The following is a 12,353-nucleotide window of genomic DNA, read 5'->3' on the forward strand; positions in this document are numbered from 1 at the left end:
AGTACTGCTGTTGGCTGCCACCTCTGTATGAGGAAAAACATCTCCCTCTCGCACCTCTGAATGGAACTTTGAGGTAATTCAAAGACCCCAAGGACTTCGCCGTGTCCGTGTCCTTTTTGATGCTTTGATGGGGCGTCATCCCCATGCTTCCCGAAAAGCATGTCTCCATCGTATGGCAAATCCAAGATTTTGTTTTGGACCTCCTGGCGAAACCAGGTGGCCCGCAGCCAGCCTTGGCGCCTTAACACAGCTGAACCCGCCAGGGCACGGAAAGCAGTAGTAGCTATGTCCATAGCACAATCGATCACCTCCGAAAAGGAAAGCTGTCCTTCCATCAGAACCTTCCTGGCCTCATCTTTCGCTGCCTCCGGAAGCTGATCCACAAACGCGGCGAATCGCACCACATCTGGCGATCATACCTGGCCAAGATGGCAAGGGCATTAGAAGCTCGGACTAGGAGGCTGGCCATAGTAGAAAATCTTTTGCCCACATTGTCCAGACGTCTCCCTTCTTTGTCTGGCGGTGTTGTAAGTGGTGTCGATGGATTTTTAGACTTGCTTTGCGCCGCTTGGGGAAAAAATGGAATCCGGTTTTGGTTGTCCAATTATACAGCCAGGGAAGAACAGGGATGACTGTTGCAGGATTTTGCATGACTTTAATACCTTCTGACCATACATGTTCTATTATTGGGATTGACCGAATGGACTTTCTGTAAGGTTCCTTAAAATCATAAAGGAAGCAGTCAGTCTGAACAGTAGTAATCGGCAGACCAAATCTTTTAGACGCCCTCTCCATAAGGTTATGGAAACCTCCAATGTCAGCTGGAGGGGAGGTAGCAGTATCCAGCACTGGTGCATCCGGATCTTGAAGGCCATCATCATCATAACCTATTTGGATCACGAGGAGGATCTTCCTGAAGATTTTCATCAGAGGAGATATCGTCACAACCTCTTGGTAACTCTCTCTGAGTTCTGGTTCCGCAACTCGTGAAACCACAGGTGTCATTGCCACCGCAGGAGTAGGAGGAATAGATGGAGGACGCTCCTGTTGTACTGCAGGTTGGGATGGAAACCTCTTCTATAATCCTGCAACATTAACTGCAAATCCGAAATTAGAGAGGACGGCATTGCCACCATATCCTGACGTAAGTCCTGTGGAGGCCTGTCTTGTTGGACATATTGGCGCTCTTCATCGTAATATTCCTCAGAATCTGTATCCTGACACTTTACTTGTAATTCCGATGGGCTGTAGGCATCCACATAAGGACCATCATCATCCTCGTCGTCAGACTCCTCATCCAATAGCAGAGTGGGAGGCAAAGGTGATACCCGCCTAGGAGAGGTAATCTCAGGGGTTATTTGTTACTTTTGTATGGAAATGCAGACTTTTTGAATCGTCGACGACTTCTTCTACGGACTCGTCGTCGACAGAAATGACGGCGTAATCGTCGTCGATAGAACCGGCGACGGGACAGTCGACGGAGAAATGGATCTCGTCGACGGAGTTTTCGTCGTCGATGGTGGATTGATCGTCGAAGGTGTCGTTGACGAGCTCGTAGTCATCATTACAGCCGCCACCACCATCGTCCTCGTCGTTGTCACTGCCGTCGACACTACCTTTGCTGTCATAATCATCGACGTCGAGAATGTAGACACCATCGTCGACGAGCAGGAAACAGGTACTTTAAACGTCGACGAAGCTATCAAGGCTGCAGTCGTCGACGAAGCCACCGTCGACGGAGCCGTATGAGAACTCGGGTCTTTCTTTGAAGTTGTCGTCGACGTACCTGCAGATTTCGTCGTCGACGGACGTTGTTTCTGGTCAGGCTTTCCTTCCTGAGGGACAGTTGAAGGTTTCTTGCCTTTCTTCTCCTTTTGAGATGGTGGAGAAGTAACAGAAACATCTTTATTCACTTTCTTGGCTTTGTCCGTCTCCGCAGCCTGTCCCAGCCTCTCCTTTTCACCTCGGTGAGGAGATTTAATGGGACTAGCCCTTTCAGACCTATCAGAGGTCTTTTGCAAGGCTTTGACAGGGGGCTCAGTAGAAGTAGAAGGGAATGACCTACCCCTCTTCCTGTATCTTTTGGAAGACGCAGCTGATGAAGAGTCCTCATCGTCAGATGAAATAACCTCCTTGTGTGATTTCATCTTCCGCAGCCAAGTTAACAGGTGGCCCTCCCTGTCTCTCAAGGTTTTTGTAGAGAAAGTCCTGCCGATCTTACAATCTGTGGCCCGGGTACAAGCAGTAGATATAGTCATCATGCTTGTCCTCCACAAAGTCTCTTTTTAGAACAAGTAGCACAAGCTCTAAATAATGCCTTCTTCACCTTGTCAGACATTGTAAAATTGAAGAAAAATGTAAATGAATCCAAGTTGCAGAGAAAAAACTGAGCAGAGCTATGTGGGAAGAGTATGCCCAGACGTGGGTCCCTTGCTCACTAAGCCACTTGAGTCAAGCTATCCAGGCTGAAGACGGCAGATAGCCAGAAACCGGTCCTAGGATGCTTGATTCCGGTCCAGGAAAGACACGGCTTGGCAGTTCGGTCTGGACTGTTCCCATGAGGCACAGGGTCAAGACTGATTTGCATATGGCCAGATCTGAACTGGGGTGGCTTGGTGAGCAAAATAACGATGGATTAAACCCAGATCTGTGACTAGGGGTGAATGTTTAGCCATTGTGCAACATTCCGTCACTCATCTTGTTTGTTTTGCAGTGGAGACTCCCTAGCACACCGTGCGGTAAAAAAATCTGAGGCTCTCTCAGGAGGGTTCTATGGGGTGAGGCTATTCTGATTGGTTGTTGCAGAAAGTTTGGGCTCTTTTACACAAAGAGGTGGATAAGCTACAAAATGAGATGAGGCCTAGGCCTAATTTTTCTCTTTTGTGCCTATTGCCATGGTATTTTTTATTTACCGAGGCTCCCAATTCGACGACGGGGGAATGATACAAAGCATGGGAATCTATGAAAGTTCCAATACTGGGGCAACCAAAAAAATCAGACAACAGAGGGGCGGTTTCCACAAAACCGAGAACTCCCTTACAGCAAGCCCTTCTATTTATGCTGTGAAGTTCAGCCCCCGAGTACCGGATCGTGCAACTTACTTGGGCTTGGTTCCTAAAAACCAAGGGAGAGGCAGCATGGCCGGCGCTGAGCACGTCCTTAGCGCGGATGGGCGCAGACGGGCTTGCCTTTAGCGCGCGTCCGCCGCGCGCTCGCGTTTGCATCCGGTTTTATCCTTATGCCCCCCCCAACTAAACCGCTAACTGCCGGAAGGGCGGGACCGCTCGCACGGACGGTCCCCGCCAATCGGAATAGCAGCAGGAATAGGTGAGTGAACAGAATCCCCTCCCGTGTCAAAGCTCCGTACCTCGGCAATCCCAATTGGTAAAAATAATGCAAGGATTAAAAGTGTCCTCTCACGACACGACAGTTATTTAAAAAGGTATAGCTGAGGCAGCGCTAGTAATCCCCCTGCCGAGACAGCCACGAGTTACTTACAAAACACCAGTTTGGACCCTGGACCCAGTTTGCCGCCATTTGGGCTTGCCTTTGGCACGCCATCTGGCGTATTTATGCTGTCAGCTGTGCTTCGGGTTCAGCACCTAGAACGCTGACCCAGCGCGAGCTCTTGTTGGGTGCAATGCCCTCACTTCCCCCCAGAGCATTGGACACAGCTCCACAATGTAAAATAATGGTGAAAGACATAAAAACAATAAAAAAAAACCAAGATAGCAGCAGCAGTTAAATGTTTTAAAATGAGGAAGGTGGCAAGCACCTTAGCGCTATTCTGTGCAAGGTCTGACTCCTCTAGTGAAACATTTAGTTTCCCCTCTAGAATGAAACTAATATGTGGCTATGGTTTGCAGCCATCCCACAAAATCCTTCCTGATCTAATATTCACTTGAGATGCTTAGAGGATCGCCACCTTGAAGTGGCAGAGGGGTTGTGTATCTCAGTGACCTGGAGAGCTATGCCAGTAGACGCTTGGTCTAATGGTAGAGTTACCTAAGCCGAACTGGCCTAAGTGTAGAGAACAACTGATGCACCATCCACTGGTCCTCCTTATTTGTGGTTGGATAAAAGGCTAAAGATCTTGTCCCATAAAAAGTGTATGCGTTTCGGAAACAGCAACATGAACCACTATATCTTCTTAACACAAGTGGAGGTCCTTTGTTGCTGCCCCACATGCCAGCTGGCATAACGGGAAATAGTGGGTTACGCTCCTGTTTGATGCCCTGCTCCTTGTTGATAAAGCTCAAAGGTAATATCTAACATGGAGGAAAAAAACTCCTTTAACTGTTTTTCATCTACTTTATGGTATATTTTATAAAATGTAAGGTCCAATTTACAAGTGGTATTTAAAAAAAAGAAAAAAACACCAACTCAATTTATACTAAAGTCATTTACAAAAATTCAATTTAATTCTATATACATTCATAAAGTTATAAACTTTTTTTTAAAGCAAACGGTCTCAGAGTACACGATTCTAAATAAAAGTATGTCAATCCCAATCTTTCCATACTTCATGCATTCCAACAATCACACTATCAGACTCGTACACCACGCCACTAAAAAAAACAATATGACCCCGTTATATGCACAATTTCTTAGTGCCTGTATTTTTAACTCTTATTTCAGCACTTTTGGTTGGCTTCTCATGGGTCTAGTAACACAGTTGACATGTTTTGGTGGCCAGTTTTATTTGGCTGCCACATTCCTCAGGATTAAACCACCATTATTCAATTAACAAAACCGTACAGATAATAGGGTACGCTTACTAGTTTGTAGTGGTTTGCCTGTTGGTACTCCTTTCTTTGTTCAACAAATTTATTTTTAATTCTTTTTGCTTTACAACAGAAAAGAAGGGGCCTGTCATAGTTAACATTGTTCTTTGTTTTAAAAAACGTATACAATTTTACAAATGTACATTATATATACACATTTCTAAATAATTAAACAGAACGTTCATAAACAATTTATGTATTATTTGAGTTGGAAATAAATATTTTTGGGGATAAAATGACCACTTGTAAGTTGGACCACATATTGTATGAATTATTACATATAATAGAAGAAATATAAGTCGGGGGGGTTGCTTTTTATGTTGTAAATTGTGGAATTAACCCCGTCTCCTAGACTATCCATCGTGGGTACCTGACTTTTTCAGAGGCAAGGTCACCAGTAGCAGACACCAGTAGGAAGTAGAAGTAAAAATCACCATCAATGAGCTCTCTTAACAATGACCTTCCAACCACACACCCTGCTGCTAAGAACAGAGACTTCGATAGGAACTGGTTGGGAGTCATTGCTGATGATCACTGAGGCACCGACTAATAATGCACATGTGGTAGATGAGTTTATAGTCCTTAACCCAGAAGTAATTTGCTAAATGACTGACAAATTCTTTTCACAGAAACCAAACCCTTCGGTGTCAATAGGCAGAACCAATCTTTTTAAAAGTGAAGGGCATGATGTTCCAAAGACAGCTACACTGTTGGGACAGTACATTTTACCCACTTGTTCAGTGAAGCTTACAGTTCAAATGGTTTGCTTTTCTGAGATTTTTCTTAACGCAAGTATGGAAGAATGAGATTAGCGGATGATCGTATAGAAGTATCCGAATTAAATGCAAAAATTCCAGTCTGTTAAAGGATTTCTTGGAAAACACTTGAAGATGTTCCAGTCCTCAAGGATGAAGTGTGGTGAAGGCAAATTGATGCGCTCACCTTGCAGCTCATCAGAAAATATCTTGGCCACCCATCACATTTGAAGCGTTAGCAGGCACAGTAAAAGGCAGGGGAACAAAGGTGGAATATAAAACCCTTCCTCTGCGCATGAACCCAGATACAGGCATCGAAACAGACTGCATAAGGCTAACCCTGAGAGGAGAACTCAAGAAGAAAGAAATGCTCCAAAATAATGCATTATCTGTGAACAGAAGTTTAATCGAAGCTGCATCGGCAAGCAACTGTTAAACCTTGGAAATAGTTGCAAATAAAAGAGAGCTCAGTGTTCAGGAACCCTAACAAACAACCCGCAGTATAAAATATCTAAATATGACACCCAAGATTTCATGATTATGCCTTTCTAACTCGTCGAGTACATTATAGAGACACTATGAGGCCGATCGGCTACATATACTAACTTGTTTAATATGTATAGGTTATATGTGCTGTAGATTATCAGCACAATGCGAATAATAACTCAATTGTATGTGAATCTATAAACGATCCAACACTGTGGAACTTTCCTTGTTTTCATCCATCCCAGAATACAGTATTACTCAATGGATGCCTTACATCTAATGTGATCTGTTCCTTACGAGTCTGTTGTGCAGCACTTGTCTTAGTGCTCTAATTGCATTTACATTCTAAACTCTCTCTCCAATCTATAATTCCCAAGAAAAGCCTGGTGATGTCTCCGGTAGGACGTCATGCTGCAAGGAATCATGACAAAGCCAAAGGCATTTTGTTTTTGAAAAAAGAGTTGTATTTTGAAAATTACCCACAATATTACAGTGATACTGCTACTGAAGGCAAAAGCAATGACAAGTTTAGGTATCAGACAACACAAGCAAGAGCCCCCATTGCACGCTCTTTATTTACAGGATACAATTATTAATCATGGGATTTATGTAAGTTTATTGCTACTTGCTATTTAATTAAACAAAATTGTTGGTAATAGTACAGCTGTGTACGGCAATGACTTCTTTTCTGACAACACAATTTTAAAAACAGACAAGTCCTTTAAGGGAGCTAAGAGGGTAGTTGTGCAAAATCCCACAAGCAATGAACCACACACACACACAAATCACAAACATCACAAGGACAGCCTTTCTAGAGGCTCAGTCAGTGTACAGAACGACTATTCTGAACACAACGTTGATACAGGTAACAGTCGGTGTATTCAGCGTTACAACATTGCAAATAAGTGCTAATGATTCAAAGGCTCACCAGGTCTTTTGGCCACCATGCAAATGCCTATATACAGCACCAACCACAAAATCTCCATCAGTACCAAACGGATTACACTACAAATCTGGCCAGGTCCCTTACATTGTGTTCACAACATCTGATTGTTCTATCTTTTTACAGATCTTGCTCTAAGTATGTATATGTAAGACCGATCCATTGCTCTCCTCCCTTGAAATGACAAAAAAAACTGTCTAATCTGGTTCCACTATATGTTTTGTGAATCGCAATCCATTCTCAACATGGTTTTTCTAGCATGCACATCTCTACATGCCTTACTCACGTCTTTTGTGGATGATTGCATGCAAACAGACTACTCCTCATTGCCAACGGTGCACCTTCATAAATAAGAGCTTTTCGGCATACCTCTGGTGATGGACAGACAAGCTGCAGATTTAAAACTGGAACAATATTTTAATGCCATAGCTGCATCTAGCAAGTAACTTCAGAAATAAGTTATTGTAGATTCAAAGTTTAGTCTCAAGTCAAAACGGCTTCAACGAGGTCTTCTGAACCCGTGTCTGGGTAAAAAGAACTTGGCAGGGCTCTTCAAAACATTTCTGTGATATTCATACAGTCAAATATTTTTTTAAATAACACAATTAACTGGAAAAGCAAAAAAATCAGTGAAACAAAATGAATAAATAATAAGGTCATACTTGGGCACAGTAATACCAAAAACAAACCCAAATAATTAGCAACATTGGTCAGAATGCCCATCAATTTTTCTGGCTTAAAAAGATGAGTCCCATTAATAACAGTTACTGAAACACTGCATAACTCCTGTCATTACTTGTATAAACCACTGTATGCATCATCAGTGAATGTGTTCAATAATTTGTTTCATGCTGTAGGTCAGAAGAAAATGGTAGTTTGAACTAAAACGTTCACATCGTCACACACATATACAACATTTGACAGTCGAACCGCAAATTATCAACACTAGTGAGTTCTGTTTCAATAAAACATGACTAACCTCTTGACCAAGTTTAAATTGAAGTATAGATCTCTCCTGACGTGACCGGGCAGCCATTTTGTTTTTCATCAACACATCTCACTGTGGCTTGTCAGGGGAGTAAGCCCCAAATTACAGCCATTACATTTTTGGTATTGCCTAGCACAACCCACAAGAACTAGACCAGTGACAATGCCCTTGAATTCAGCATCCCTCCAATTATCACATGGTAGAACATGATGTACCCGAGTTCTATCAGTTAGTCAACTTCCAAGCATGACTCCGGTCTGGTCCCGCTCGTAGTGCCAGCCAATCCCGAGCATGTATATAGCAGTCTTCTGATCAGTGGTTAGCACTTTTCAAACAAGCCATCTCCATCAAGAACATCATTGGCAGCATTGACATTTTTTACATTAACTAAGTAGATGATAAATTATCTTTACAATTTATACATTAACAACACCCCATCACATTAGACCCATAGAAACATTTTAAATAAGATTCTGATAAAAGTTTATCACTATAATACTGTCCGCCCATGAAGACTTCTTTAGGTCAATAGTTATAGCCCTAAAAGAAAAAACATTTACAAATAGATAATGTGCTTCATCTGTAACTCTTGTGACTTGAGCGGCCTCAGAGCTACATCTGAGCAACAGTCGCATACACCCACATGCGCAGTGGGCTAGCGTATCTTTTGTGGGCACCGCTCCTTCCTCTCACCGGTGGGTCTCCACATGCTACTGGGCGTCTGTCAAGACAAGGTGCAGTTTGAAGTTTTTGAAGTCCGGGTCTCAGCCTGAAATGGAAATCAAAAATGCATTCAACTAAACAGTGGCGACTATGCAAGTTGGCAGAAACCTACTCTGATGCATACCAAGGGATGGAAGGAAATCCCAAGCTGGTGAACAAACGGAGGAAGTGAAATATGGCTAATGAAAGTCAAGTTCTATAAAAAAGTAAAGACACCTTTCTACTCCAGCCTCAAAAAAGCTAACTGAGAAATAGGACTATAATCATTTTTGTTATTTAAATGAATCCTTGGTCTGGATGATGGTGACTGAATTTCCATAACTGCCCAATCAATACCTTTCTAGAAAAATTGCAATAAAATGTATTGAATTGGTTTGACAATACATAAAAAGAATCCCCAATAGCTTAGTTTATATTTTTATTTACATTTTTATATAGTGCAAGAAAATCAAGTAGTATCAGAGTGCTCTTAACACACCCAACAAAGGAGAGTGAAATAATTCTTGCATATAATCGTGAGAACCACAAGCTAGCCAAACAAAGTACATCATTGAAACAGTATTTGAAGAATGCGATAAGAACTGGCAAACCAGAATGACACAAGTAGTTAGAAAATGTAGAACTCCTAATAAAAAAAGTTGGAAAATTACACATTTTTGCCAGTAAACAGGGGAACAAAAGGAAGTCTCGCCAGCACATTGAATTAAGCTATAATTGAGCTGGAGTCGGCTGGTGATTGATAGATTATGTTCTCAGATACACCGAGTATCACCCTCATTCTGGTGTACGTACAGAGATGATATTGCGTTTGAGCATTATTGACAATGGCCCCACAATAATGGTGAAAAGCGTAGGTGGATAAGATAGACCCTTCCAGGACCACAAAGTCAACAGGAACAATATCAGAACTAAAAATTACAATCCTCTCTAGGTGTTGTCGATTAAAGGGGTATGATAAGAAGCATTGGCTCACAGGAACTTTTTCATTTTTATGTGCGGGTCAAGTGTGCAGGTTAGTTTTGGTTGCCTACGGCATCAAAGGCCACTGTTAAATCAAGGATTACTATACTCCACCGCTGTCCATGACAGCAAGAGAATCATCTAGTATTTTTAATGTAGCAGTTTCTGGGTTGTGGCCTTGAGACAGTGCTCAATACCTTAACCCAGCCATGAGAGGTCTGGTGAGTTTGTGATTGGTTTGGATTTGCTAAGGACTTTTTTAGGGAGGGGGGAATGTGTGCAATTTGTCCCATTTTAGTGTCTCAGAAATGATGCTGTTTTGCAGGAACATGTTAATGAGAAAACAATGGTTTGTTGAAGTTTTTTGGTGCGATTGGTGGACCGTGACTAAACGTGGTTGTGCCTAAATTCTGATTAATGGCATCAGCGCGGGAAGACATATTTGAGACAGTGAATTAAGTCGCTGCATCAGGCGATATGATGGGGAAGAAGACACTATCATTCACAGGCTTTTTGTTTAACACAGTTCCTTAGGCCTGCTGAGTCCATTATTTATGGTATTTGTTATGTATTGTAATCAATTTTGAATTTGATAGAATCGTAGGGGTCCCTGAACAAGTGGCGGGGCCCTCAGCTGACCTCTTTGTCGAATGGCTAATCACCAAATGTCTCCAACCGATGGGCCTCTCAAATTTCTTCTCAGTTAAAAGAGCCCACAGGATACCCGGCGGTAGGTTGAAACCAGGGGCCCCTCCTAGACCATTGCTGGCTAGACTGTTTAATTTTAGAGATCGAGAGATTGAATTGCAAACTGCCTGCAGTGCCCCACCAGTCACATATAAAAACAGTGCAATAACCTTCGTTCCCGATTTCACAGTAAAGGTCCAGAAACAGTAAAGGTCCAGAAGCAGAGAAGATCCTTTCTGGTAATCAAAAAAGAGCTTTGAGACATGGGTATGGAATACTCAATGCTATTCCCAGCGAAATTGCAAATCGAAGCAGAGGGAAAAACATAGTTCTTTGATACCCCAGAGGTGGCGCAAGAATGGCTGGAAGGATAGAGACTGGTAAAGGGAAACAATACCAGGCTGTGGTGGGAGAAACCTCCCAAAAGACAAACCGGCTCGGAAGAACGATGAGTAACGACAATCAGACTTGAGAACCCAGAGGGAGCGGGTAGCTGAGGCGATTTCGTACTCAACAGACGTGCGGAGTCCACAATAAGGACAATTGGTGGCAAACCAACTCTGTCTGAACACCAAATGAAGCGGCTGGAAGCCTGCTAAGTGACCTTAACCTTTAATGTTTACAATAATTGTGCTGAAACTAATATAGTAAACTGTACGGGTGGTGACAGGCGAGGATACAGATAGACACCCCCCTCACATCTTATAGATTAGTTTGGGGACAGGGTGACCAGCACTCTGCATAGTAGGGGATATGGGTAATTTTAAGCCCAGTTTGTAGTAATCCAATACATAAAAAACTCTCCCAATGTGGTTTCGTTACAAGAGACCAATTAAATTGACAATACACGTAAAACACTGAACCGGTGGAGAAACAAACAAGTTGTGTACTACGGATTTTCTACAGAATCCAGAGTAGGGATTCAGATGAGAAAGGCTTTCTCCATATCGATTGAACACCCCTGGGTAGACACACAGGGTAGATATGCTGTGGCGTCTGGGATGGCCAGGCACTCCCCATATTGACATGTATGTCCCCGCCAGGTCTACACACACTAGCTGTTAGGGATCTAAGAGGCCTACTTTTAAATCTCCGGAGGGCCGACTCCTGATAGGAGAGGACTTCAATGCAGCTGTATCAGTGCGGCTTGACCGCCATCCCCCTCGGGACACAATCCACACGGTCGCACTTCCACAGATTTCTGTGGACAATGGGATTGGTGCAACAATCATGGAGTACCCACCACCCAGACGAGGTACAATTCACATTCCACTCAGGTGCTCACAATAGCCTTTCTAGGATAGACTATGTACTTACCCCAGCTGACCAGGTGGGGCAAATTAGGGAGGTATATTATCTGGGAATGAATATGCTACTTACCAGTATGCATCTGTTCTTGGCATGTAGGGCTGCTAACATTCATATCTATTGCATAGATCGCCGCCTAGTGTTGGGTCCGGATGATTGCACCTTGTTGTCCTGGAAGAGTCTTCGAAGTATCACGAGATAGGTGGCTCCTCCCCTGGACTACAGTGCGCATGGGCATCGACTCCATCCCCAGATTGTTTTTAGCCATTGTGGCAGAGATGGAGTGAAATAGTGTAAAGGATGTCCATGCTAATGATGAATGCAAGAGAGTATCTGCAGCCGCTACGGGCACCGGGGAGGAGGGCGGGCGATATGAATGTTAGCAGCCCTACATGCCAAGAACAGATGCATACTGGTAAGTAGCATATTCAGTTCGAGGCATGTGGGCTGCTAAATTCATATCTATTGCATAGAATACATAGCAGTCCCTCCATTAAGGGCGGTTGCCCGTGCCAGCTGCAGAAGCTTGAAAAAGTGTCTTGAGAACAGCCTGTCCTACAGCTGCTTGCTGTTTGGAATGCACATCGACACAGTAATGTTTGGTAAATGTGTGTGGTGTAGACCATGTGGCTGCTCTACAAATGTCTTCCAAAGGAATGTTCCCCAGGAAAGCCATGGAGGCCCCCAACTTGCGTGTGGAGTGTGCCCTTGGGGGTATT

General features: G+C 43.3%; 1 protein-coding gene across 5 annotated transcripts in view; it reads right to left on the reverse strand.

Moving 5' to 3' along the window:
• Positions 1-6,466: 6,466 nt before the first annotated feature.
• ZFAND2B (zinc finger AN1-type containing 2B) overlaps positions 6,467-12,353 on the reverse strand; it is a 113,795-nt gene continuing 107,908 nt past the window's right edge. For all 5 annotated transcript variants that reach the window (XM_078679144.1, XM_078679145.1, XM_078679146.1 and 2 more), the window contains exon 10: positions 6,467-8,725. In XM_078679144.1, the coding sequence (XP_078535270.1) occupies positions 8,681-8,725 (45 nt within the window). In that variant the 3' untranslated portion in view covers positions 6,467-8,680. The remainder of the gene's footprint in view (positions 8,726-12,353) is intronic.

Source organism: Lissotriton helveticus, chromosome 3_1, assembly GCF_964261635.1.
Source record: "Lissotriton helveticus chromosome 3_1, aLisHel1.1, whole genome shotgun sequence".
NCBI classification, from domain to species: domain Eukaryota; kingdom Metazoa; phylum Chordata; class Amphibia; order Caudata; family Salamandridae; genus Lissotriton; species Lissotriton helveticus.